General features: G+C 46.1%; 9 protein-coding genes across 9 annotated transcripts; 5 read left to right on the forward strand and 4 right to left on the reverse strand.

The window, feature by feature from the left end:
* The first annotated feature begins 222 nt into the window (after positions 1 to 222).
* Positions 223 to 1,173, forward strand: C8R40DRAFT_1083420 (uncharacterized protein). The gene is made up of 5 exons (XM_046227249.1): positions 223 to 438; positions 497 to 649; positions 703 to 781; positions 836 to 909; positions 973 to 1,173. The coding sequence occupies exons 1-5, from the start codon at positions 383 to 385 to the stop codon at positions 980 to 982; spliced, it is 372 nt and encodes a 123-aa protein (XP_046090940.1). The 5' UTR covers positions 223 to 382; the 3' UTR covers positions 983 to 1,173.
* Positions 1,174 to 1,262: 89 nt separating this feature from the next.
* On the forward strand, positions 1,263 to 3,878 carry C8R40DRAFT_1083423 (endopolyphosphatase). The gene is made up of 15 exons (XM_046227250.1): positions 1,263 to 1,451; positions 1,504 to 1,654; positions 1,707 to 1,792; positions 1,853 to 1,871; positions 1,940 to 2,061; positions 2,115 to 2,132; positions 2,189 to 2,193; positions 2,250 to 2,265; positions 2,321 to 2,485; positions 2,548 to 2,648; positions 2,704 to 2,751; positions 2,801 to 2,863; positions 2,928 to 2,945; positions 3,001 to 3,450; positions 3,520 to 3,878. Exons 1-15 carry the CDS (start codon positions 1,358 to 1,360, stop codon positions 3,829 to 3,831), a joined length of 1,668 nt encoding a protein of 555 aa, XP_046090941.1. The 5' UTR covers positions 1,263 to 1,357; the 3' UTR covers positions 3,832 to 3,878.
* Positions 3,879 to 3,952: 74 nt separating this feature from the next.
* C8R40DRAFT_1262552 (uncharacterized protein) lies at positions 3,953 to 7,562 on the forward strand. Its single transcript, XM_046233847.1, has 8 exons — positions 3,953 to 4,422; positions 4,478 to 4,842; positions 4,896 to 5,089; positions 5,153 to 5,868; positions 5,936 to 6,113; positions 6,169 to 6,539; positions 6,592 to 6,647; positions 6,697 to 7,562. Exons 1-8 carry the CDS (start codon positions 4,192 to 4,194, stop codon positions 7,169 to 7,171), a joined length of 2,586 nt encoding a protein of 861 aa, XP_046090942.1. The 5' UTR covers positions 3,953 to 4,191; the 3' UTR covers positions 7,172 to 7,562.
* Positions 7,563 to 8,426: 864 nt separating this feature from the next.
* Positions 8,427 to 10,496, forward strand: C8R40DRAFT_1083438 (5'-AMP-activated protein kinase beta subunit, interation domain-containing protein). The gene is made up of 2 exons (XM_046227251.1): positions 8,427 to 9,040; positions 9,098 to 10,496. The coding sequence occupies exons 1-2, from the start codon at positions 8,532 to 8,534 to the stop codon at positions 10,098 to 10,100; spliced, it is 1,512 nt and encodes a 503-aa protein (XP_046090943.1). The 5' UTR covers positions 8,427 to 8,531; the 3' UTR covers positions 10,101 to 10,496.
* Positions 10,497 to 10,949: 453 nt separating this feature from the next.
* Positions 10,950 to 13,410, reverse strand: C8R40DRAFT_449354 (uncharacterized protein). The gene is made up of 8 exons (XM_046235093.1): positions 12,882 to 13,410; positions 12,669 to 12,774; positions 12,234 to 12,618; positions 12,052 to 12,176; positions 11,910 to 11,995; positions 11,651 to 11,858; positions 11,125 to 11,589; positions 10,950 to 11,074 (listed from the first exon to the last, which is right to left on the reverse strand). The coding sequence occupies exons 1-8, from the start codon at positions 12,990 to 12,992 to the stop codon at positions 11,028 to 11,030; spliced, it is 1,533 nt and encodes a 510-aa protein (XP_046090944.1). The 5' UTR covers positions 12,993 to 13,410; the 3' UTR covers positions 10,950 to 11,027.
* A 20-nt stretch (positions 13,411 to 13,430) lies between these two features.
* On the reverse strand, positions 13,431 to 15,439 carry C8R40DRAFT_1083448 (uncharacterized protein). Its single transcript, XM_046227252.1, has 4 exons — positions 15,116 to 15,439; positions 14,884 to 15,057; positions 14,757 to 14,827; positions 13,431 to 14,696 (listed from the first exon to the last, which is right to left on the reverse strand). The coding sequence occupies exons 1-4, from the start codon at positions 15,335 to 15,337 to the stop codon at positions 13,568 to 13,570; spliced, it is 1,596 nt and encodes a 531-aa protein (XP_046090945.1). The 5' UTR covers positions 15,338 to 15,439; the 3' UTR covers positions 13,431 to 13,567.
* Positions 15,440 to 15,510: 71 nt separating this feature from the next.
* C8R40DRAFT_1066029 (L30e-like protein) lies at positions 15,511 to 16,169 on the reverse strand (the record flags this gene model as incomplete). Its single annotated transcript, XM_046225719.1, has 4 exons — positions 15,511 to 15,793; positions 15,849 to 15,918; positions 15,983 to 16,106; positions 16,155 to 16,169. 4 exons carry the CDS (start codon positions 16,167 to 16,169, stop codon positions 15,511 to 15,513), a joined length of 492 nt encoding a protein of 163 aa, XP_046090946.1.
* A 128-nt stretch (positions 16,170 to 16,297) lies between these two features.
* On the forward strand, positions 16,298 to 20,325 carry C8R40DRAFT_1083450 (uncharacterized protein). The gene is made up of 11 exons (XM_046227253.1): positions 16,298 to 17,137; positions 17,190 to 17,276; positions 17,328 to 17,775; positions 17,833 to 17,929; positions 17,983 to 18,128; positions 18,184 to 18,238; positions 18,293 to 18,447; positions 18,503 to 18,762; positions 18,814 to 18,964; positions 19,016 to 19,986; positions 20,047 to 20,325. The coding sequence occupies exons 1-11, from the start codon at positions 16,388 to 16,390 to the stop codon at positions 20,110 to 20,112; spliced, it is 3,186 nt and encodes a 1,061-aa protein (XP_046090947.1). The 5' UTR covers positions 16,298 to 16,387; the 3' UTR covers positions 20,113 to 20,325.
* Positions 20,326 to 21,965: 1,640 nt separating this feature from the next.
* C8R40DRAFT_1035320 (DEAD-domain-containing protein) lies at positions 21,966 to 24,366 on the reverse strand (the record flags this gene model as incomplete). The annotated part of the gene is made up of 9 exons (XM_046223491.1): positions 21,966 to 22,370; positions 22,423 to 22,602; positions 22,655 to 22,818; positions 22,876 to 23,179; positions 23,228 to 23,372; positions 23,426 to 23,647; positions 23,696 to 23,986; positions 24,040 to 24,255; positions 24,308 to 24,366. The coding sequence occupies 9 exons, from the start codon at positions 24,364 to 24,366 to the stop codon at positions 21,966 to 21,968; spliced, it is 1,986 nt and encodes a 661-aa protein (XP_046090948.1).
* Positions 24,367 to 24,373: the final 7 nt, after the last annotated feature.

The raw sequence follows: 24,373 nt of genomic DNA on the forward strand, positions 1-24,373 counted from the left end.
AAATTAAAGCCCTAGTTGGAATGTCGCAGAGAAAAAAGTGTTTATTTTGGGAGATATTAGATACTCGAGCAAGTCCTCTAGAGTATTCTCGCAGAGAGAATTGAATGATTGACAAGAACGAATCCTCATCTGAGCGTTTGTCCGGTATAGATATTGATCGGAAGATACCACGTGCTTAGCCGATCAAGATAAGTGACTCGATAGAAATTATGAACCGATAATTTCTCTTTCTGGTCTGTCACCCGTCCCCAACCCGTTTCCTGTTTTTTGTCAACAAATAAATACCTCCCACGTTCCTTCAGCTCCAGCAGGCTTATAAAGAACCCTACAGCTTTCTCGCACCATTGACTTTCCCATATTGCAACTCAGAGAACACCTTGCAATGGACAAATTCCTTGCCCCTCATACTCCTGAAGCTGTTGCCCATTCGCATGTCTCGTAAGTATTTAACTTTTTCATCCTTCTAGTACCTCAACCAAACCTTCGTCTACTTTAGGCAGAACTCTTGGGACATACACAGTCATCATCTAGATTTTTTCGACGAAAGCCTTGTGGCGTGCAGTGCTTCATACCATGCCTTTGATTGCTACCTTAGTGGCGCCGATCTTTTTATCCTTCCCCGAACTCGGTCAGAACTCGAGAGCGTTTTGTGCGTCGAGACTCAATTCTTTTGCGCTATCCTAATGCTCACGAACTCTGCAGAAGAAGGTACTCTTACGACAGCATCCATAATGCCATATCGAGGAGTCGCTCTACATTGCAACCTGGAGGTTATAGTCGAGTGTGTATCGACCTGCATCTTTTCTTTAGTATATTAGAATAACGGATTGTCTAGGTATGCCACCACGCCGAGGCATCCATCAGGAATGTACTCAACACCGGAGATAATGTCGCTACCCTTCTTTCCATGCACGTTCGCTCTCCTACTCCCCATCATCACGAGCTAAATGAACGTCCGACGCAAATCATCAGAACGAAATGACACGCATGTCCCCCCATAGTTTTTCCACTCAATGTTACTTATCTCCCCATCTGTATAAATCATCGTCGGCTGACATCTTGATATTTATTTGCCGTATCAACTTCTTGTATCACTGTACATGTTATCGTAGTCCTGTGCTTGTAATTTTCCAACTTAGCCGGTTTTTGTGAAGCGCGGTGTATGTAACAGTGTAAATAACGCGTCGAACGTGCGTAACACCTGACTTAGGCGCCGATCCTGGTGACAAACGTTTGCTCATCATAAGTTGCTAACCCCTTCGAGCAACCTTCAGGCGTCAGGCTTCGGAAATTTGCTTAAAATGATGCTCTACGCCCAGGAATCTCAAGCGACATTGCTTAGCTCTGAAGAGAAAGGATGCTGGCAGCAAGCCTTTTCTGTCTCTTCAATTTGTTTGCCCAGAGTTATTCAACGCCGGTACAAAATGTACTGACAGCACGATCACAAACCAGTAAGTGTCATCATCCATTTCAGTTTCGATTTCAACCTATGATACTGCACAGAACCTAGAAAACTCCACGGTCGTTTTCTTCAAATAACAGATCTTCATCCTGATCCATTCTATTTGCCCGGTACATCTACCTCCAAGGCGTGTCACAGGAAGATTCCTAAAGAGGAGAAGAAACGTGCTGGTTACTACGGCACGCCGTATTCGTTTGTTCTACGCAATCATTCCATTCGATACTCTATTCATCCACGGAAATAGTGCTTGCGACGCGCCTTTGACGTTGACCAACTACACCTTGGATTTTCTCGCAGAGCATTGGACAGAGGAAATTGATTTTGTCATATGTTCGCCATCCACTCTTTCCTCCTGCGGCTTTTAACTTACGTTCTTGTACACAATTCTAGGGACCGGGGATAATGCGCGGTGTGTATCCACGCTCCTTTGCGGTATCAAGCTCGCTGCAGCGTTTTTTTAAACCTTCGTATATTTAGACACGAGAATGACCGCAAAATTCCGCGGACGACGAACGAGATTTACGAATTGAACGGTTCCATAGCGAACAGAATGAATGAGATTTTTACGATGAAAGGAATTCCTGTTGTTCCCAGCCTTGGTAAGCCCCGAGCGCATCTCATCTCTCAGTGGTTGAACATGGGTGTGGATTAGGAAATAATGATATCTACCGTAATCTCAAGTTTCGTGTATGTCTCTTCGAGGTCACTTATCTGTGTCTTTTTCAGCACATGTACGATGCACAATCTCCATTTCCCATCAACTAAACTTGATGTTCATGTATTCTAGAACATACTTGCCCCAGGTGACCACTACGTTTGCTGCCATTTCGCGGAAGTTGTACTGATATGCTTCCCTAGGTCCCAATAGCATTACAAATGAATTTTACAAGATATGGCAGGCCTTCATACCGTTTCCATACCAGCAAGCATTTCAGCGAGGGGCTTATTTCGCAGTCGAAGTAGTACCCAATGCACTTGCAGTGATAAGTCTCAATACGCTCTATTTCTACGACGCCAACGATGGTGTGTACTTTCGAATGAATAGAGTGGAAGGATTTTTTTTTCTGATTCTTTATCCTCGGAAGCTGTTGGTGGCTGCAGTCACACTGAACCAAACGACCCGGGGAACTTGCAATTTACGTGGCTTGAAGACCAACTCAAATCATACCGAGAACGTGAAATGCAGGTGTGTCCGAAAGTTCATTCATTGACTCTATATCGAAGTAAGACTATTTTCATAGGTATGGATAACAGGTCATGTTCCACCCTCAAACTACTTCCCCGAATGTGTAAGTCCTTTCGGCGGAAATCTTGTGGTTCTAAAACTGATTATCCTAGTATGTACGGTATGTTCAGCTGGCCTTGGAATTTCAAGACACAATCGTCGGTCACTTGTACGGGGTGAGTAGCTTTATCAGGATATCATTAACTGTTCAACCTGATTGATTTGAGACCGGTTATGCAGCATAGGAATGCGGATCATGTGGGTTTTCGTCGATTAACAATTCACATAACGGAACGAATGACCATTTCCGTAGTTTTTCCTTATCGAAGCTAAAGACATAGAGGTTACCAACGACATTCATCATGGTTTGAAACACGACAATCTCTGCGATTCGCTATTAGACGACTTTGCTCAACTTCCAAAATCAGGACGAACTGATCTTGACGATTATGCCGTTATAAATGTATCGCCCCCAGTGGTCCCAAATCCCTATCTTCCGACGTTCCGGGTTTTCACCTATAATATCACAGATGTGAAAGATGCACTGGCTGATAGCAGTCCAATCCGACAGATGAACTCGTTAGATAGTTCACGGTCAGAGCTCTTGCATCGAAGAAAACACAGAGATAATTCGTCTCAATGTAAAGAGGGGTTGTACAGGAGTAGCTGGAAGTGCCAGCTTCAGTTTGAGCCACCGATATCGATAAATGCTGATGCTCCTTCCCGTACCTCGAGATTATGGACGCCATTGGGCTACGCTCAGGTGAATATCTTGACTTTTGTTCTACATCTGATCATCATGCTTAATCAAACTCTTTCGTTCCGTTGACAGTATTTCATCCCGGATCTGAAGGACAATGACAAGTCTCATCCTCCGCGTTTTGAATTAGAATACACGACATTGCCTGCCTCAGTTCTCTTACCCGAGGAAGGGCAGAATCTGACAGAGTTCCGGTATCCGATCCCATTGAGAAACCTGCCGAATTCTTTGCGTGAGGGAAAGATGAAGAAGAAATATTTTCCATATGAGATGAAGGATCTCACGATAGGCTCTTGGTTGGACCTGGCACGTCGTTTAGGAGATGTGAAGGAGAAGAAACTACGGGGAAAATTCAGGCAGTACATGTACCTTGGAGGAACATAATGATATCTTGTCTTCCATAATTTTAAATAATCTGATTAAGCCATGATGCTTGGAAGCGCCGGTCAAAGCCGAGCCGGCATATCAAAATCCAAACAGCAGCAAGCCGCATTCTGCACACCCTCATCGTTTCCTGGACAACGACTATACTGACTGACCTTGATCTGGTTACCAGCGAAATTTCCGTTTAACCTCGAGTCGACCCGTATTCCCTCTAATCGGCGGTGCCAGTTCACTTGAACGTTTGAAGTTTTTTTCTCTTCGCCATCAACAAGTCCCTCGTTTTCCTTCATATTCTACTCGTCTAATACTTCTGCCAATCTTCGGCTGGTCCGCTCCAACATATCTTTCGTTAATTTCGACATGGCTGCAGTCAATATGCAAATGATGCAAGCCAATATGCCTCTTGATTTTCTTCCCCTCCACTCCCATACGCGGTCCGACTCGGTCTCTTCGTCTTCCACCCATTCGTCTTCTTCTCGGCCACAGTCTGCGCATGGTGTCAATAGAATGGGAATGGGTCTTTCCCCAGAGGAGATCTACCGTGCTAGTTATCACCTCGGTCAGCATAATAACCTTCTTCACGCTGAGCCTGTGCGAATCTTTGTTGTTCTTTTACCATCTTTTTACTGATCTGTCATCTTCTTAGTCGCCACCAAATCACAATATCACAAATCCCGCTCTCAAAAACACCCTTCGTCCTAGCCATCTTCGAGCACGAGTGCAGGCTTCTCCTTATCCTCGAGATACAGACAGCGTCCATTCTTCGTCGAGCGAAACTGAGGACATGGCCATGTTTCTCGGCTCAGCCCCTGAATATCATAACATGAACATGTATGGAGGCGCACCACCTCAGACGATGGCTCCCAGTCCAGAGGCGAATCATGCTGCTGGAGCTTTTGGTCGTATGACTCTCAGCAATGACCAGACCCTGGAAAAATTGGCTGCCAACGTCCGTGCCGCCACAACCACCAGCGCTTCAGATAGGGCTAAGCAGATTTTTGTTCAAGCATGGTGCGCTCTTTTTCTTCTCCTTATACTTTATCTTGATTCTTTTTTTTCGTTAGGCTTACTGCCAACTATGCACCATATCCCGACGGAAATGTTCCTCGACAAGGACTTTATTTTTCTTACCGTCGAGTCTGCGACCAGTACGGAATTCCTCACATAAACACGGCCACATTAGGGAAAGCCATCCGATTATGTTTTCCTACTATCAAAACTCGCCGACTTGGGGTTAGAGGAAACAGCAAATATCATTGTAGGCAGCTCTTCCGCTATCCATCATAACTCACAGTGCTCATCAAAAGCCTTTTGATGTTAGATTGTGGTATACGTCCTGCCACTTCGGCGGAGGCTGAATGGCTTCAAGATTATATACATAAATCTAACAATCATGCGGGACAGCCTTCGATAAACGCCGCCCGCCAAGCTCAAGACCAATCAGAGACTTCTCATCGGAGTGAGGAGCGGTCGGATGAGGATGAGGATGATGCAGACTCCGAAGGCCTTCCTTCTGCTGGTGTATCCAAAAGGAATTCCCTTACGCTCTCAGGCGAAGCTAAACAGCCTGTTTTTTCTCAGGATTCCAGTGACAAAACGCCTACAGCGGCAACTCTACTCTCCCAAGCCCAGTCTGCTCATCGTCCTCCTGGTAGTTTCCCACCCCAAGCACCCATTCGTCGCCATCCCCAAGCAGACTCCAGCCTTACGGTATCCCAAAGTTCTCCTTCCAGCTCTGTCCCTTATCTTGCATCATCGCAGCCTGTGTCTGTTCGTCAATTCCCTCATTTCCCATCCATTGAGGAGGCTGTGGGCTCTAACTCCACGTCCCAACACAGTATCGCGGCAAGGGAAGTGTGGGGATGGTTTCAAGACCATCTTGATCTCTTGCTGGAAAACGTTAGATTGTTCCGTTTTGATCAATTTGAGATCAATCTCAGAACGTTTTGGTCCAGCTTGGGCGGTAATCATCGGGAAATTGTTCATGCTCCTGCTATTGCTGGCCTTATGGCCAAAGCTGATGCAATTGTATATGATGTATGTCGGCGCAAAGCATTGGCTCCGGGAATAATTTGTTCATTTTGACTGACTACATTTTTCCCAGGAAATTTTAGAAATTCTCCGCTCGCAGATGCTCACACCCATACCTCCGGGATCATTAGCCAATCTTCGACAGTTTGCTAACAAGATGGAAAAAATTCTCCTCATGGCGCTGAATGATTACGGCAATACTTTTGTAGAACCCAAAGTCGAGCTAGGAGCGAGATTTGGACACCTTGTCTGTTAGTAGTCTGTCGTTCTTGCATTTTTGTCTGTTCCACTCAGCTTTTTGGTTAGTGCGCTTCCTGGACATTTATCAAGTCACCCAAGCATTAAGTACAGTTCTCACGAACCAAAAACAGCTCTCCGAGATGCGACGTTCCTGGCAAAAAGTGGATTTCGAGTCTGTTCGCAATCAATCCGCCCTGGTTTGCAATTGCCGTCATGAAGATCTAGTGCAACTGCTGGAAGTTGAATTTGTGAGTTTAATGGACAGTCTTCCCAAAAGCAGTGAGCCGGTGCGAGAAGTCATGAGTTGGGCTGACAAATGCTGCGAGAGGTTGATGGGTAATGGTCGTATGGGTCACGGTGAAGAGAGGAGTACTATGAGCTCGCGGAGCGTCCTCATCCGCTGGGGTTATGTGACGAGTCAGGTTATGAGAGATTTGGTAAGCTAACTATTCTGTTCCAGTTTTCAATTTCTAATCCAAGTTTGTGCAGACAATTCGAAGTGATCCTGCTTTCGGTGCCTTTCAAATATTAAAATTGTTCTTGGAGTAAGCTTTCATTCGGACTTCAGTCTCTCTTGTCCTGATCTTCATCCAGCGATTGGATCGCAGTGAATGTACTTCGGAGTGTAGCCCTCTCCACAAATTCAGTTGCTGCATCGGTTGAGCCGGTGATGCAACAGCAGTTTTTTTCATTGTCACCAATGGCGGGGCAGGAAAACTTCAATGCAATGGACGTAAGGCCGCAACATCTTATGGCTAATACCCCAACAACGTCAAGCATGCTCGCTGCCCTCCAAAATGATCCTTTCCCGGCAGGCTCCTTAGATCCATCTGCGTCGTCGTTTAACTCGGATGCTTATGGATCTCTTTCTTATATGGATACTTCTTCGTCTCAGGATAATCCTATCCCAAACGTCCAATCCGATCTCTCTTTCCCTGATTTCTCAAACTCAGGAAACGCTTTCGATGTCCCGAGTGCATTCTCTCAGGATATGGGATTGGCGGCGTCTGTAACACCTGGCAGCGAACCAGACCATACTAGTGATTCGGAGGGGGTGAAATCGGAGTAGATGAAAAGACTTGGGTTGAGGAAATGTAGGAGGTCAAGTATTCTTTTGAACTTTTTTTTTCATCTCGTGTCTATGCTTTGGGTCGTTGTGATTTATTATTACCTTAATACATCTCTTAACTTCTTGTCTTATATGTTTTTCGCGAAACGGTATACCTTCTTACCCAATCTGACACCTCTGTTCACCATGTATTACATATCTCTTGTCCAACAACCATACCTTGTCGTTCTACGCTCGTTAATCCTGTAGTTTGGGAACCTGTTATCTAGATCTATATACTCATCACAAAAAATGTCACCCCCTTTCTAGTAAGTAGCGACTTTGGACCAAGCCATCTATACACGAATGTAGCGACGATGGATGTACTTAAACTATAACCAGGCATTAGGCATTTACATAGGACTCCTTGCCGATTCTTCGAAGAATTTGCTGCGGTCCGTCCCGAATCAGGGATTATTAGAGTCTACCTGACTCCGAATGCCAGAACGCATCTTGTCAAATAATCCAGCGGTAAGACCGATTTGACAATGTCCGTCACATACTAATTGTTGTTGTTTCCTTGTGCCATTGATATATGCGATGTCTTGACCTGAAAAATATTGTTGAAAACACCTTTTTCGGGCCAAAGAGGGTTCCCCTCTATCATGCGCGAGATATGGGCGCCACTGCTGCGTACATTCCTTAGGTCACAGCCCCGGCAACAGTGTGTTGTCAATTTGTGTCAGAGCCAAGCATCAGAACCTCTGCTACACTCCGTCCTAGTAGATGGAGGAGGCATATCATTTCTCTTTTCTGGTCTCACTTGTTTCAAGTACTTTTTTCTTTAATAGGCAGCCTGAGGCTAGCTGAGGCTTCCCGGTGATGTGTATCCCGACTCCACCGATTGTTACATTAGCACTGAGCAGCCGTCGCACTTATGTCTTGAAGATCAATGCAGAGGCAGGCGTGATGCAAACGATGGGGAAGGAGAAAACCGTAAATGTGCAGGGAAATATCCGGGGAACGCTGATTTGAAGCTGATTTCAGAATGAATTTGGCGTACATATACATAGAATCATAATGATACTGAGCACTTCCGAGTCTGGTCAGCCACCATGCGAGAATCAGGAACAGCAGAGAACAGACTGTCGTGCCTTTGTTGACTGCCTTCAGCGACTTCGAATGTACTTGAGTTCTCACTTACACTGCTCCCAGAAATTTTTGTAGTCTAGAACATTGAATGTATAAACACATGGCAATTGAAGAAAGTTCTAACTTTGATTATTGATAACGCCAGATCTACTATATCTAACCCTGCACTCACATCAGCTCTTCTTGGCTTCCTTTCCTTTCCTACTTCCTTCCTTCTACCCACCAAAAAATGGGCAACACGAGCAGTACCAGCTCGACAGCCTCTCCGAGTGGCGTGCCAGTTCATAAATCGATGCGCCATCGAAAGGCTTCTTTGGATCTCCCGGATCTCGCTGCCATGTACGATACTGTTCAGACGCGCTCTTCCCCGTGGTCAATACCCGTTAAAGCCCAAGAGAGAAAAGAAACTATCTATGTACAACCAAAGGTCCACATAGAGAATAACTTGGGTAGACGCGTCCAAGACCAACCGCAAACACCTATTCCTAGTGTCGAATCCTTTCCCCGCACAGTCTCCTTTCATCCAGCCGCTCCTCCTCCATCGAGGACAACGACCTCAGAGACACTTGTTATTCGTTCATCGCTACCAATGGCTCTCGAATTTGATGCAATACCAGAGGCAGTCGAGCCCTCTATCAGTCTCGTCGACCGAAAAATCAACTGGCATGGAAAGGCAGCCTCCGTCTTCGTAGTTCATATGGCTGACAATGTTAGCGTGCGGACAATGATGGATCAATTGTCAGTGTCTCCGTGTCTTCTCTTTCGAATTCTGATCTCTTTTGTGTGCTACACTAGCTCGCCAACATCCTTTTCCACATCAGTAGCTTTTCCACCGGGGACTCACCACATCCGTTTCCTTGTTGACGATCAATGGCGCGTTACAGATGATCTGCCGAAAGCCGTCGACGATGCAGGGAACCTCGCCAACTACATCCACGTTGATCCTCCTCACGATCCCAATAATCCTCAGCCTACACGCATTACTCCTCCGCGCTCTCCTCTTGGAACCCACGTAATTGTTACTTCCTTGCCTCCTCTTGAAGGCAATCTTGCAAATCTCGGTAGATTAAGCCTTGGTCGCAGCTTTTGGAGTTCTAGCACCGAGAACAGCGATCACGATCATGATTCAGGTTCCGCCGACGAACGGGCCGCCTTGTCTCGATACATGCCGCGATGGACGACGGATATCCCGCTAGAACTTTTACAAGCCGCTAAAGAAGAAGAGGTATATCTTGAATATGCCTCAAAGACCCCTTCTAGACGTCCTGGGGAATCCCAGGTTCAACAAGGATTCGTGCCACTGCCCAATATACCCCCTGCCCCAGGCCTGCCGCGATACCTGGAAAAACTCATTCTTAATCAAGGCTTTACTCATACGGTCGGGCACGACCGCCGTCACAAAGACAAACGGAGCTCCCGGGAGAATATCGAACGCTTGAATGAAGATCTCATTCACCGTTCTGGGGTAATATTACCCTTACCGGTGACTACCGCTAGCGGCACGGACATCGCTACTGGCGTGAGTGTGAGAGCGCCTGAGCTTGCGGGGACAGAGCGGATGCTGCCTGTTATGGAAGCCATAGAGGGAGGTGAGCTGGACCCTACCTCTCCCCATGCTGCTGCCGCACTAGCGACCCTGGCTACAATTTCCGACGACTCGTCGGTGCTTCCTGTACCGTCCCATGTGGTGTTACATCATGTATGCACAAGCACAATCAAGGAAGGTGTTCTTGCTGTTGCATCGACAGTGAGATATAGGAAGAAATATCTCACGACGGTGTTCTATAAGCCTGCTTAGAAGAGTGATGAGTGGTGTTGAGCGATGTAGGATGGATGTGACTATATAGAGGCATGTGTATGTTTGCTGCTTGCTTGTTTTATGATATTATCAGCTCTGTTCTGCTCCTACTGTTGTGCCATCTTCCTATACCACTTATTTATGTAGCATTAGGAATTCATGTATATCTACTACTTACAATCTTAGAGCATCTATCAGATACTTCTGTTATTCATTTCCTAGGATCGACTTCTTGTATAATTTTCATGATGCATGAACACAGTTACACAACTAGACCCCTGGTTTCAATGTCAATGTGGGTATGGGTGTGGGGTTTGATTTTTCTGTTGAGGTTGAGTTTTTTTTGATGCCTGGGTTCAATTTTCGAAAAAGAAACCCAGGCTCCCAGCGTTAGCGTTGCCGGGTTGGAGTAGGCGGGAGGGGTCGAGCTTCAATTTTGTTTCTTGATCATTCTCCGGCGGATTCTCGGACTACTTGTTACTTAAAGCCTGAGGCCTGAGTCTCATGAGAAAATTGCATCTTCCGATGTACATTCTTGTACAGTGTATACCTCATTCAGTGGCACGGTGCCACCTCAGCATCAAGGTAAGTACACTCACTGTATTAGTTGGAGTACAGCACATGGATTTTGCAGACATTTGGACAGACCCCCACATCATGGCTTCCTATCTGGAACCAGTCTTTGTTGATTAGCTATTAACCGCCAAGACAGCAGAATTTCATACGATTTACATGTGTACTCCATATGGTGTACAAACAGGATACAATTGAAACAGTTTGTGTGAGTATAGTGATCCATTACAGTAGAACCGATATATACTGTATCATACTTCCTTATCCCTCAGTACTGACTGATGTTATCTGTCATAGCTGGGGACATTTCCGTAAGTCGTTGCCCAAATTTTGCGAAACCCTGATTAGTAAGGCTCAAAATGCGAAATGTGCGGCATTCTTCCGCGTCCCAAACAGATAGACTAAAACACGATGAGTTTCACAATCGTGGTGCATTCTTTGTGGCACGTACCTAACAGTTGGCTCACAAAAAGCCCAATTGTTACGCCAGACGCAACCGAAATCATGCGCAAGGCAAGCGAAAACCCACTGCTGTACTGGTCGGCACTGCTTCGATAGGTTTGAGTGACACCTCCGCCTTGAGCAATACCAGATGGAACGAGGTACAGTACACCGGTTACCATCGATGTGAATGCAGTACCTCCTATCACTCGAGAGTAGAGGTTCCCAAGCAATCCAATCACGAATGCGCCCACGGCAGATACAATGTCAGTCCTTCCAGGGAGCACGACACTAGCTCCTTTATTCGCAGCATAGGAACAACAGGAGAAGAGGACCATGACCGGAAGTTGAACGCTTCGGAGTCGCTGGAGGTTTCCCAAAGACGAAAGTGTGGAGTACAGCGGGACCAGTAAAAGCAATGTCCACCAGGGAAATGGCTGCCTGAACCACTGCCATGACGGATCTCTAAAACAACCTACAGGAAGGGGGCTTTTAGATAAAGTATCCTCTGCCGAAGAGATATATGGATGAAGTACCCTTAACAAGGTGTTGTTGCTCGTAATTCAAGGCATTGGCTTGACCAAGTACTCCTTGGATGGGGATGAAAGGAATGCTCCCATTGGCCATCACGAATCGTCCGTGAGTGTAAGTCAAGTTAGTGGGGGTGCTATTTGCATAATAAGCTTTCCGAGCGCGACGATCCACCACCAGATAGAAGTCGGAGCCGATGGTCAATCCAAACCCCTGAAACAGGTCAATATACAGCGTGTAATGATCAATGAGCACACATCTTACTAAAAATAATGTGTATATCACTGCATATACGATTCTAACGGAGCCGCAAAACAGATTTTTGGACATGAGTTCCAACGCGCTGACCACTGAACCGAATGAGTTAACGCTTGAGATTCAGATGTCATATAAATTTGGTCCTTACAAATTGTAAAGCCGGGCAGAATAAGGACCACACCAGCGGATGAGATGGCACTATAGCAGAACCAGTTTCCAGGAATGTTACTCAGAGCCCTTGCGACAAATGCGACAATGATAGAAACGGAGATCCTGGAAAGCAAGACAGATGAGGACGTAATTGAAGATAGGAGAATGATAGAAACCTACTCATAAACATTCGCATACATGGCACTTTTGTGAGCAGCATTTAGACCTAGGTACTGTAAAACACAGGCGCAAAATCCACTGATCCAAATATCAAGGAAGGAACCGCCGAAAGATGTAGCACAGATCGTAGATGCCCCGAAGAAAGCCAAGATGCAACGAAAGTAAAGCGGATAGATAGGATGTTCTCGGAGAAGTTTCCTGAGAGCTTGAGTTCCTTCTTCCGCGCCAATCTTGTCATGGAGGACGTCTCGATAAATTATATGTACTTGATGGAGTGAAGTAAGTGCTACGGCTCCAGTCGCGCGCACGAAGTAAGTTCTTGCAGAAGGAGAATTGGGACTACTTTTCATTGATGCAATGATGATATTGGGAAGGTGTACAAACTCTGAAAATCTCGATTAGTGAAAGGTAAGACGTACATTCATTATGACGCACCGGCTTCAGCTCCGAGGATTTCAGTAGCAGCAGCGAGTTGAGATGAAATTCTGTGTGATGGTGCGCCGAACGATAGCAAAGCCTTCGACAGTTTGAGAAGAAACTTCTGTCTGATTTGAAGATCTGTCAGAAAACATCAATCTCTTAGCGGAATGTGCATACAAGGATCTTGACCTTCTAGATGTTTAGTAATTACCGAAGGTTGACGCGCACTTTGAAGAACAGAGAGAACTGGAACAGAAGGTATGCCCGATTTGAGTGAAAGTCGTCTGCGGGTTTGATTCCCTTTGAATGAGGTATATTTGTCCTGTTCTCCGGAATCATCTCCGACAAGGGTAGCGTCCGAACCTTTACGGGGAGTTGAGGGAGTGAGGGAGTTGGTAGAAAAGATCGAAGATAGCTTTGAAAGGCGACCAAGCTTTTTTGAATATGATCGAGGCATTACATTTCCACCTTCAAGATCACTATTGACTCGACGAAATTCTGGCGGTTCTTTTGATTTGCCGTTGGGACTAGTAAGCTTATGTTTCATCACTTCAGTAGGCGAAGGGCTTGTGTCATATACGGTATTTGCACCAGGCAGAGCTTGTTGAGGCTGGGTAGAAGGAGGCTGAGAGGAAAATTCACTATTTCTGTGTTGTTTTGATTCAGTCATGGTCGAATGAACAGCGCGTTGAAGTGGGCAGAAAGGAAAGAGCAAGGATTATGTAATCAACTCTAGGAGACATGTATCATCTTATCGTTGATTAAGCTTCATTTTGACACCGAGAGGGCACGATTTGGATGTAACTAATGAACCATTGTTATTGGGAGTTCTGCAACACGCAAGGTATTTCTCAGAGAATATCCAAACCCGACCATCCGAAAAATTCTTGGTATTACATGCCACTACCTCGCGACTAGGGCGCAGCTTCAGTCTCGTTAACTTCATCATCTGGCACTGCAAGGGAAGACAACCCAGATACACCAGGAGTTGGAGCAGGATCATCGGGTATCTCGCCCTCGCCGTTTGGAGGCGTCACATCAGCGGTCTCGGGAGACTGAATATCCTTACTTGAACCCGTGAGCCGCTGAATTTCTGCCTCAGCTTTTGCAATATTGGCTGCTGTCTGGCGAGCCTGATTCGCCTCAAACCACTCCTTCTTTGTTTTAAGATTTTCGACAACGCGAGGAATGTCCGCGCTAGATGTAGGAGGGGGAATCGAGAAATTGAGGAGAGCAGAGAGGGTGGAGAGGGGAATGTTCAGATGCGAGGGATTCTCGGTGGATCCATTCGCCTTGGAGCCAGTTTTTTTGCCCTTGCCCTTACCCTTTCCGCCGACAAAGTAACTGTCATCATCCTCGCCCTTCTTTTTCCGGACGACAACGCCTTCTGGAACGTCCTCGACCTTTCTAATTTCTAACTTGGAAACACCAACCAACTCCTGCTTTTTGACCAGGGGCGCGCTCTTCAGCGTGACATCCCCACTAGTCTTTCCAGACAGAGAGTCAATGAGGGTCTGACAGTCTTCAATTTGTGCCTGGTATGCTGGTACCTCTGCTTCTTCTCTTAACTGCTGTGCAACCTCTTGCTTCGTCTGTAGCTCCTCTGCGGCTCTTTGGGCACGAAGTCTCTCCGCGCGCCGGGCTCGATCCTCGTTGAGCTTGGTATAATAACGGTCATTCGCCTCGCGGAAGTTTTGAAGCGACTCCCGCTTCTCATTGTACAAGGTGTTAAGTTGCGCTTGGATAGAATCACGTTCTTCGAAGAGCTTCGACCGGTTGGCGTAGAGAACGTCCTCTTCTTTCTTCAGCTCATCAAGCTCCTGCTTGGCCTTGTCGTACCGTTCAGAGACTGCTTTGAAGTCAGGGTCATCGAGCTGTTTTCTGAGCTCGGCGACAGCGGCGCGATCAGCGTCGATAGACTCCTGGTCGCTCTGGAAGGCATCAAGCGTACGACGGCTGCGTTTGCACGAACTTATTTCTGCAAGCGCACGTTTTTCGTCAGCGAGTTTGAGTGTTCCTGAGTCGACCTGTTTTTCCAAATTTCTGTGTAGATGTGTAGATTGAGTATCATGGAAGTGTATTTATATATAAGGAATGGCTCACTTGATATGTGCGTCAAGCTCGGCGGTAGATTTGAAGGATATTTTACCCTTGGCGGCTTGCAAGTCCTTGACCTGTGAAAGTCTGTCAAATCAGGAAGAAGAACCATCAGAAGAGGGAAAGTGCATACCTTTTTTTTAATGGATTCATCGTACGCCTTTACCTGGTCAAGAACTTTGCCTCTTGAAGTCTTGTTATTTGACTGCAGCCCGCGAATCTCATCGAGCTCGGCTTTTAAAGCGTTTCGTCTCTCATTACCCGCCCCGCCTTTGGTGACAAGGGAAATTTTGTCTCTTACAGCCGACTATAGCGTCCGGAACATGAGCGACGGGAAATGCAACACTGTGATGAAATATACACACCAGTTTAACCTGGAGAGCATCAATTTCACCTTTAAGTCTTTCCTGCTCAACGTCGTATGCCTTCTTGTCTGGCTTGCCGCCAGAGACAGATGGAACCTCGGACGTGTCCTTCTTTTCGCTGGCAACAGAGACCGGAGTAGTTGTACCGTTTGTGGTAGGCGTAGAAGCCTTGCCCTTGGCCGTGGAACCATTGGCAGGCTTAGACTTTGAAGCAGGGGCCATTGAGACTGAGTGAGAGAGGGAAATATTACAAGAAGACTTATTAAAAGATGGCAGTAGGAGTGCAGAAATTTATTTCAATTCGTAACACGGTCCGTGTGAAGGAGATCAGAATTGTATTAATATTATGCAACACTGCAAAATACCCGCGAAAGCAAAACATAAGACTCGAATTTCTAAAATACAATTTGGGTATCCATCTTCTCTACTTCCTTATAGCACTCGTCGTAAAGCTCCCGATAATCGTCATCCTTCTCCTCTGCGCCCTCTTTCCGCTTTGTCTTCTTTTTTTGGTCTGGACATATCATGACGCAGCTCGTGGGTCGTTTTGTTGAGCTTGCAAAGCCCAATTCTTCCTTCGACGTAACAAATACGTACGGAATTTGTGCCTCTTCGCTGAGTACAGGTAGATGCGAAATGATGTCGATGGGGCTGATGTCGGCAGCAAGGATAAGCAGTCTGAATAGACGCAAATTCAATCACTGGTTTAAGACAAGCAAATAGATAGGCGCACCCTTTTTCTCCCTTACGAATACCCTTTACAACTTCCTTGACACCTCTCTTCACCTGACGAGCCTTCGAAGCTGCGCAAACGCGTGTGCGTGTAAATATACCGAGCATGATAGATAAGAATAAATGTTGACCAACCTTTTTTGATGGTTTTATGAAGTTTTTTCACCAACTTTTTCTGTGCAAGAGGCTTTGCCAACGGAGAAAGGTCTTCAAGAGGTATCACAATTTCCGTTCTCTCTTTCTTAACCTTTTTCGAGGACTGCTAGGATAATCAGTATTGGGGGCGTAAGATCGAATCTGTACACACCTTGACATCTTCCATCTGTACATCCTCATCTGCAACGTCCGTCTCAATGACCTTTCTCTTCTTATCTTTTTTCTCAATTTTGTCGCCGGACATATTGATGGAAGGAAAAGAGAACGCGTTGATGAAGTTCCCACGTTGTGAAACAGAAGTGTCCGCCGTCCGGCATTTTGCCGATGATTACGAGTGGATCGGTAACTATCGGTAATCGCTGCTTAACTTGTTAACGGTCCAATATGTCGTCTGTATCGATGACTGATGTTGCTCCGCCACCACCTACTCGTCCACGTCGTCCAACGCGGTCTGCTCCACCCCCTCCAGAGTTACCTGATGTCGATATTCCTCGAGCTTCGTCTCCCGAGATCCAGCCAGAACAGCAATCCTCGAAACCACAGCCCTCCAACGAAATTCTTACTCCTCTTCGCGCGCATTATCTGAAGAAATCCCTCATTCAGCTCGAATTCGAGCGTGAAATTGATGATATCACGACTTCAGCACCAAATAATGTCTCTACATTCTCATATCTAGGTCCTCCGTTCAATCCCCCTCCTAAGGAAGCGCCACCAATCGATCTACCGTTCCTCAGATTCATGTTTCGCCAATTTGTCCTCACCTTTCCCTTCATGGCATCTGCCCCAAGTAACTTTTACTCCGAAAAATTGCAACCATTCCTCGGAGCACTGTTCTCCCGCAATCTCACCGCTACATCTGTCTTCGATGACAACCATGAGGGTGACAGTTCAACAACTTCGATGAACGCTGTTGCGCGTCTGCAGCGGAATTTTTCGTTATTTTTTGGAGCAGCTACGAAAGTCATTGAACCTGAAGAGGTTGTGCGTCTCAATCAATCAGATCTCGATCACTTAGAGGCTTTAGCGAAGAAGCGAGAAGCTCGTAACTTAAAGCATAGAGATATTTTCGAAGTCAATATCGTCAGTGTCAGAACAGTGATCGACAAGGGCAGAGTACGAAGTAGAGCTCATGAGGTTTGAATATTTGTCTATCATTTTGCATCGTTGTAATCACACATTTTACTAGGAATTCATTATTCGAACGCGCAGGTCGAAGAACCCAGATTGGTTTGTGTCGAGAAGATACGGAGACTTCAGAACTCTTGCAAACGAAGTCTGTGTCACGAATCGTTAATTTAATCACACAATCTCAGATCGTCTTTAGTTGCGGAAAGCACATCCTCAAGAAGACATCAGCCCTCCTCCGGCGAAGGACCGGACAGTGGTTAATGCACCGTCATCAACATCACCAATGAATGCCATGTTCCCGCCGAGCGCCTCACCGTCATGGGATGCAAATCCAGATACATCACAGTCTTACCAAAGTTCAAACCCCTCTCGACTAGCTAGGGAGAAAAATCGCCTTACTTTGAGGGCGTATATACATTCCTTGTTATCGTCGCCCACCATCGCATCTTCCCCAGTCTTGAGATCTTTCCTTCTGTCAGGCCCGACAACTCTAAGTCAGGAAGAGTTAGAAGACGCACAATGGCGCGAGGAGGCAGACAGGATGAGAGAGGAAGGGCGGAAGAAGTTTGCGCGGGAAATCGCCTCTCGTGTTGAGAGTCTGCGAGGTGCAGTCAAAGATATGAAGGGTGACATTATGGGTCAAGGTAATTTCTTCATTCGACCATCCCAACCCCCGCTGTAGTTCACCCTGTCCACTACAGATGGGCTCACCCATGTCTTTGCTATCATCAAAAAGACCCCAAATGTGCGCGACCTCCCACCCAATTTCCGCGCTGTTCTTGAATGGGCTCGAGTATCGTGAGCTTTGCTATATTTTCTCTATGGCATAAGCACTCATTGGATGTTTCTAGACTGGCTTCCACCGTGTTTCAACAGCTAGTCGCTTCAGATAACTCTTCACAAACGTTCGCAAGTTTGAAACGTCTCCATGGGTTAATGCCGTATTTCATGATGAAAGCGGCTTTAAAGATCAGCAACCCAATGGGAATGATTCGAAGTACAAAAATACCTGCTTTCTTTTAGCCCAAGGGCTTAGTTACGATTTTATACAGGTATGCTAGATCTGTTTCTGGCACAACCTTTTGGAGGAAAAAGCCTCGCACAAAGGTATCAGGTCGTCTCTATTCTGATTTTCTAGCTCAACCGCTGAAATTTCTGTAGGATGTTCACGGGATCCTTGTTTGAGGAAGTCAAGGAGCTTGAAGACGAAATACAAGCCGTTAAAACTAAGGTTGACGATCCCGTGATGTGCGAGAAGATCAAGAATTTTGTCAATGCTCCCAAAGAAATTCAAGACGCTTTAAAGGCTGATGCAGGCAAGTCATAAATCATACACCCACTACGAGTAAATTCAAATATTCCTTTCTCAAGTTGCTGAGAATCAAAATCTTCTCAGTATTGTTCTTCGCTCGGGAGAGGAGCCGGTACTCTCAAGAGCCCAACTCCATAGAGTGGCCAAGGCAAGTCGGGCGCACGCGATCTATTTAAAGCACCGGGAGACTTTGGCTGATTCGGATGATGATGACGGGCCGCAAGACGACGACTCTTGGTTGTATGAAGACTTAAAGGTGCTAGGGCAATTGTACTCGCGCTTGAAGGACAGAGAGCAGTTGATCGATCTGGTATTCGAAGTATGTCGACTTGGTCTGAATTGGATCTGAATATTACTCAAACTTATGTAGGGATTCACGTCCGAACTACTGAAAGATATCATAACGATATTCTATTCTCCCCTAGCGCAGGTCTACCGTGCAGCTAGTATAGCGGATTCCATCGGGGATCTTCAGGTTTTTATCAGTGATCTCATCAAAACTGTGGAACAGTGCGAGGATTGTATGTATGCTCATGACTATCTTCTGCGTGACTCTAATCAGTCTTTCACAGTGACTCAAGAAGACCCGAATCGAACTGTACAATCTTTCGTCGACCTCATCCAACGACACGAGCAATCCTTTTACAGTTTTGTTCACAAAGTGCATTCAAAGGGCGAGGGCTTGTTCGATAGTCTGATGCGCTGGATTGAGCTGTTCCTCACATTCATGCGTGAGGGGCTTGGTCCACCAATCAGCCTAGAATTCCTCCTTCCCCACATGGGCCTCGAAAGAACAGAAATTCTGGCAGAAGTGGACAAAGTAGCGCTGTATCACTACAAGTTAAAGTTGCTGTACGAAAACAAGGTTAGACGACGGTTTGGTCGAACCCAGGCGCAAGGCGACGCAGACGCAGAAGACCAAGTGACGAAAGCCTTGGTAGATGGTGTAGTGGGAGAAATCAGCTTTGGTGATCTCGTGCAAGGCGCCGCGGATGACATGGCTGCTGAAGACGCAGAAGAAGATAGTGAAGATGAGGATGAGGACGAATCATCAACAGAATACGAGACTGATTCAGAATCGGGCTCTGATGTCAGCGAAGAGAGTAATGAACCGCCGCCACCTCCACCCCCAAAGGCAGTGGATCTGCGCCGTTCGCGTACTGCCGTGAGCCAGACACCGCCTCCACCACGCCCCATGAATGCAAGGTCCGGAAGCCGACCACCAGATATACGGCGGTCGCGTCAAGAATCCTCTTCTTTGAAATCCTCTCGTTCAATGACCTCGATGGACTATCAACGACAACGTGGTCATGCTCCGCCTGTTCCACCGCTGCCAAGAAATGCACATCTTGTCGCCCTTTCCAAACCCTTGCCACCTAGTCCTGCACCATCTTCCGAAAGATTTGGAAGTCCTTCTAGAGCTTCTGTAGAATCTAAACCTCATCCGGAGAAAACAAAGAAAAGCAGGCCAAAAGGCAAACAAATAATAAAACCACCAGAGCTGACCCGTATACCTACTTTATTGCCAATATTTAGAGAAATGGTGAGCCCCGCCTATCTACACGTTGGTTTGACACACTACTCATTAAAGCTTGGCTCCCAGATACGGCCACTTCTCCGCCCAAGACAGAGAACACATACCTCTAATACACCCACCCCGAATCCATGATGCTTGTTCCGATGATTTAATGATATTCCTGAAATATTGAAAGCAGCGACCAATCCCTCGATGTCGCAAAGAGACTTTGATTCTGTATCCGTTAATGTTCTGCTCAGTGCGCAATTGTTGTACTATACCTACACGCTGTATAATCAGAGTAGTGACGTGCCCGGCGCTATCCCGTTTTCAGTACTTATTGTTGGCGCTTAGTGGTGAATCAATGGTTTGATTGACCCGCCATGCATCAACCAGTTCAGGTTCCTAATTCTCGCGATTCTAACCAGGCTTTTCCTCTTTCCGCATCTACTTCGGTAGTGGGGATGTCGGCAAATCACAGCGGCCAGTCGATGTCAATGCAATCCGATCCGAATTCTATAGATGCATTCAAACATAATATCCAAGATATTCTGAAGGATATTCTGCACTTGCAGAATGTAGCAAGGAGTACTTTACAGGGAATGTGGGTGTCTACTTGACCGCGATGTTATTTCACCTGGATCATCCAACTTATGTTTTAGCCAAAACGCGTATCATCCAGGAAATTCACCCACCCAAACGGAAGGTTAGCGTCTGTCAGAATTGCATTCCTATGATTTGTCAAATGTCCCTTTGTCCTTTTCCAGCCAATATCGTGGCCTTGAAGCAAGAACTAGAGATACTTGCTGATAAGAGGTGAATAACTGCATCTATATCTTTTGAACCTCAACGTAAATCTCAAAGATTTCATGTAGTATCAATATCGGCGTTGGAGCCCTGCCCATCCTTCACATTCCTCCTGTCCCTACGAATTCGACGAATCCAATATCTGGACAAGAAAATGTGGTACCCTCCGAGGCACAGATGATAGCAGACGCAACCAGGTCTATTCAGATATTGTTTGAAAGAATAAAAAGGGTACAAGAAAGCGCGGGAACAGTAGCAAACCTACTCCAAATCCCTGCCGTTACGAACACTGTGTAGGACCCAGGTTAACCGATACGGTCTCAGTAATAATCGGGGTCCTGTACCACGGACCATTCCAGCTACTTTCCTCATTGAATGCGCTATCTATTAAGGTGCACAGAGGGTTTGGATGATACGATAGGGTTGAACAGGGTCTTCGAATTCCCCAATGTTGTAATCAACATTTAGTACGTGTCCTGCGTCAGAATCCATGCGTCCTTATTTTTATAGACCTTGAGTGTATTCATATGGCGATAGCTTTTGGTGTAGTTTTGGCAGAGCTCAGTAGAGCTCAGTACACTTGTTCAAGGAATATATGGTGGATAACATCTCAATTCCATAGACCATGGCACTCATCATTGGTTTTCTGACTCTTTGCAGAAGTAACACTATTGTCAATCTTGGGGATTGTGTCTTGATACTGTTCCTGTCTGATAGCGTAGGCTCCTAACTGATGATGAGTGATATGGGGTGATGATTTGTTAACTCTTCAAGGTGGTGCCATTGAAGCAAAAATGACAATCACCTGCTGCATCTAGCTGTAGGCCTTGTTTTTTTCGTGGAGCGTTTATTTGCCTTCGAGTTGACGACAACGTCGTCACTCCTCGGACATTACTAGCTTAAGTTATGAGGCAAGATACAAGGTACCGAGTGTATTTACTATAGCCCACTAGAGGCCTGTCGGACATTTTTGTTGGCGAACCGCGCACGCCCAAAGTTTTTTGTTGTGACTGTCGTCTTAATCTTTCTCTTCCCCACTGCCTATACCATCCTCTGCGTCCGAGAGCTGCAAGCCTCTCATTACAGCATACGGACAAAGAATCACTAGTCGTCCGCAGGAGCCTGGCAGGAGCTGTGTTGCTCGCGTCACTAGGCGTGATGGTACGACGCGCAGAATTGTACAATGGCAAATTAATCAATCATAAATCTCCAAACTCCGCGTCGAACTCTCTCTTAGATATCTCCCCCTTGCGCACTTTCTTCGCCATCCTTTCTTCTCTGGCAATTTCCGACCAGTCTTCATCATTGTCGTCCTCTTCAACCTCTTCGAAATCTTCTCCAGTGCGTTTCATATTGTTTTGTGTATCCTCAGAAGCAGCCTGTGTTTTCAACCATTGTCTTTTCCTCTTCTTCTTCTGCTTTCGAACTTCTCGTTCTTCTTGTTTCCCAATATTTGTGCTCCACGGCGCATTAGCTTTCTTCCGTTGGGTTCGTTGGGCTTTGCGTTGTTCTTGTTCCTTCTGATTTTCTTCTGTGGACTTGGCCGTCAAAGCGGCGAGACGTTTAGCCTCTTGGATTTTATCGGCATATGCATAGAGAGACCACTGTGCGACAATAAGCAACAAATCCTCAAAGAAAACCATATAGGGAGCGTACGTCGATCTCGGAATCGGCCCAATCATTCTTATCGACATCCTTGAGCTCCGGCATCTTTGGTAGGCGAAGTAGTCCGAAACTTTTCGCTAGACCCACAATATCAAGGTCTTTGGTTCTGAAGATATATGACGCTTCGTGCTTCGAGTATGCACGTACAAAGGATACGAATGCTTTGGCAGCCTGTGATGGCAATTTATCAGCAGGGAAAGATAATCGAGAGAATTCGACATACCTGGTTGTGTAAACTTCTGTCCGTGAGCAGCTTTTGTCGTATATTTTCAAGAAAGAGACCGCCGTCGGGATCATCGGGGCGCGAGTCATCGTCTACATCCATCTCACCCTCTTTGACTAGGTAAGGATGTTTCTGCATGGGTATTCTCCGGACACTCATAAAGTCTGAAGGTTAAATAATCAACTCGTCATTTAGGGGGTAGTGACGGCGAAAGGACCAACCCACGTAGCCTACTTCCCGATCAACTAACAGTGTATATGCCCGCCCACGCCGTCCTGCACGAGCAGTACGACCACAACGATGCGAAAATACTTTGGGATCCGTAGGCGGATCGTATTGAATAACAACGTCTACGTGGGGTAGGTCGAGACCTCGGGCAGCGACATCTGTGCAGAGAAGGATAGACGGAGACGATGGGGTACATATTGACGTTGAGAAAGCCGTTAATGCGCGTGTTCGGGCTGACGGTGTTAAATGACCATGCAAAGAGTGTATTTCCCCTAGAGGAAGAACGGCGGGTAGAACCTAAACAGAGTGTTAATGGAATGAATTATAGATTTTCCCGAACCGTACAGCATAAAAATGGTCGACACTTGCACCCGTTGCGAAGTAGACGATGAACTGGGAGGAATCATGTTGTTTGACTTCGCGAGATATTATGCGAGCTAGCTGAACTGTCTTTTCGGATGCTCGACACGCGATGTAAAAATTCTGCAAACTGAGCGAAGGATTGGAGATGGTTGGATGGAAGGAGATGATAAAAAGGCCTACTTTGCAGGTATTCTCCTCTCCTCAATTACCATATTAGTATCCCCTTGCCTCTTAGATTGAACCTTGACAACTATGCGAGCAGGATTTCTTAATCCCGCGCGAACAAGCTCAGAAATTGCATCAGCATCCGTCATAGTTGCACTGAACAATCCGGTTCGCCGTTGTTTCGGTAAATGCGTCAGGATTTTTGACAAGGTTGCTTGAAACCCTAGATCTAACAATCTATTCATCGTGAATGAAAAAAAATGACCCTAGGTTGTAACAACATACCTATCGGCCTCGTCCAAGACCAGGACTTCAAGTTCCTTCACGTTGACCACACTACGACCCTTTCCTAGCAAAAACTCTTCTATTCGCCCAGGCGTTCCGACAATTATGTCTGATCCCGATGATATAAATCGTTCCAAGTCTTGAGCAGGCGAAGATTGATTTGAAGAAACAAGAAGTAAAGGAGGCGGATATTCAGGTATAGGCGTGTCATCCGAATCCAGAGACTTTTGTGATACTACTTGCGCAGAGAGAAACGCAGAAAATATGCCATGGATTTGAGTTGCAAGTTCCCTAAGAGACTGTGTTGACCGATAACTTGTTTGACTCGTATAAAATGTTCGCACCTTGTAGGACTAATTATCAGTGCTCCGATGTCATTTTTGCCTAATTTTCTCTCCCTTCTGATGAGCTTTTCGAGCACTGGTATGACAAAAGCCAGCGTTTTGCCCGATCCTGTCACTGCCTCAACGACGACGTCTTTGTGTTTCATGAACAAAGGAATTGTAGAAGCTTGAACGGGTGTCATTCTTGTATGACCCATAGATTCTATAACGTCCAAGCTGAGTTTCTGCATTACTTTGGATCTATATGGGTTCAGTTTAAAGCACATACATCCATGGTGTTAGTGAGTCTGGCAAACAGCTCCAGGGGCCAGCGAACGCCGTCGACATTATCGTT

The sequence above is a fragment of the Lentinula edodes genome (assembly GCF_021015755.1).
Source record: "Lentinula edodes strain Le(Bin) 0899 ss11 chromosome Unknown C8R40scaffold_3, whole genome shotgun sequence".
Lineage (NCBI taxonomy): Eukaryota > Fungi > Basidiomycota > Agaricomycetes > Agaricales > Omphalotaceae > Lentinula > Lentinula edodes.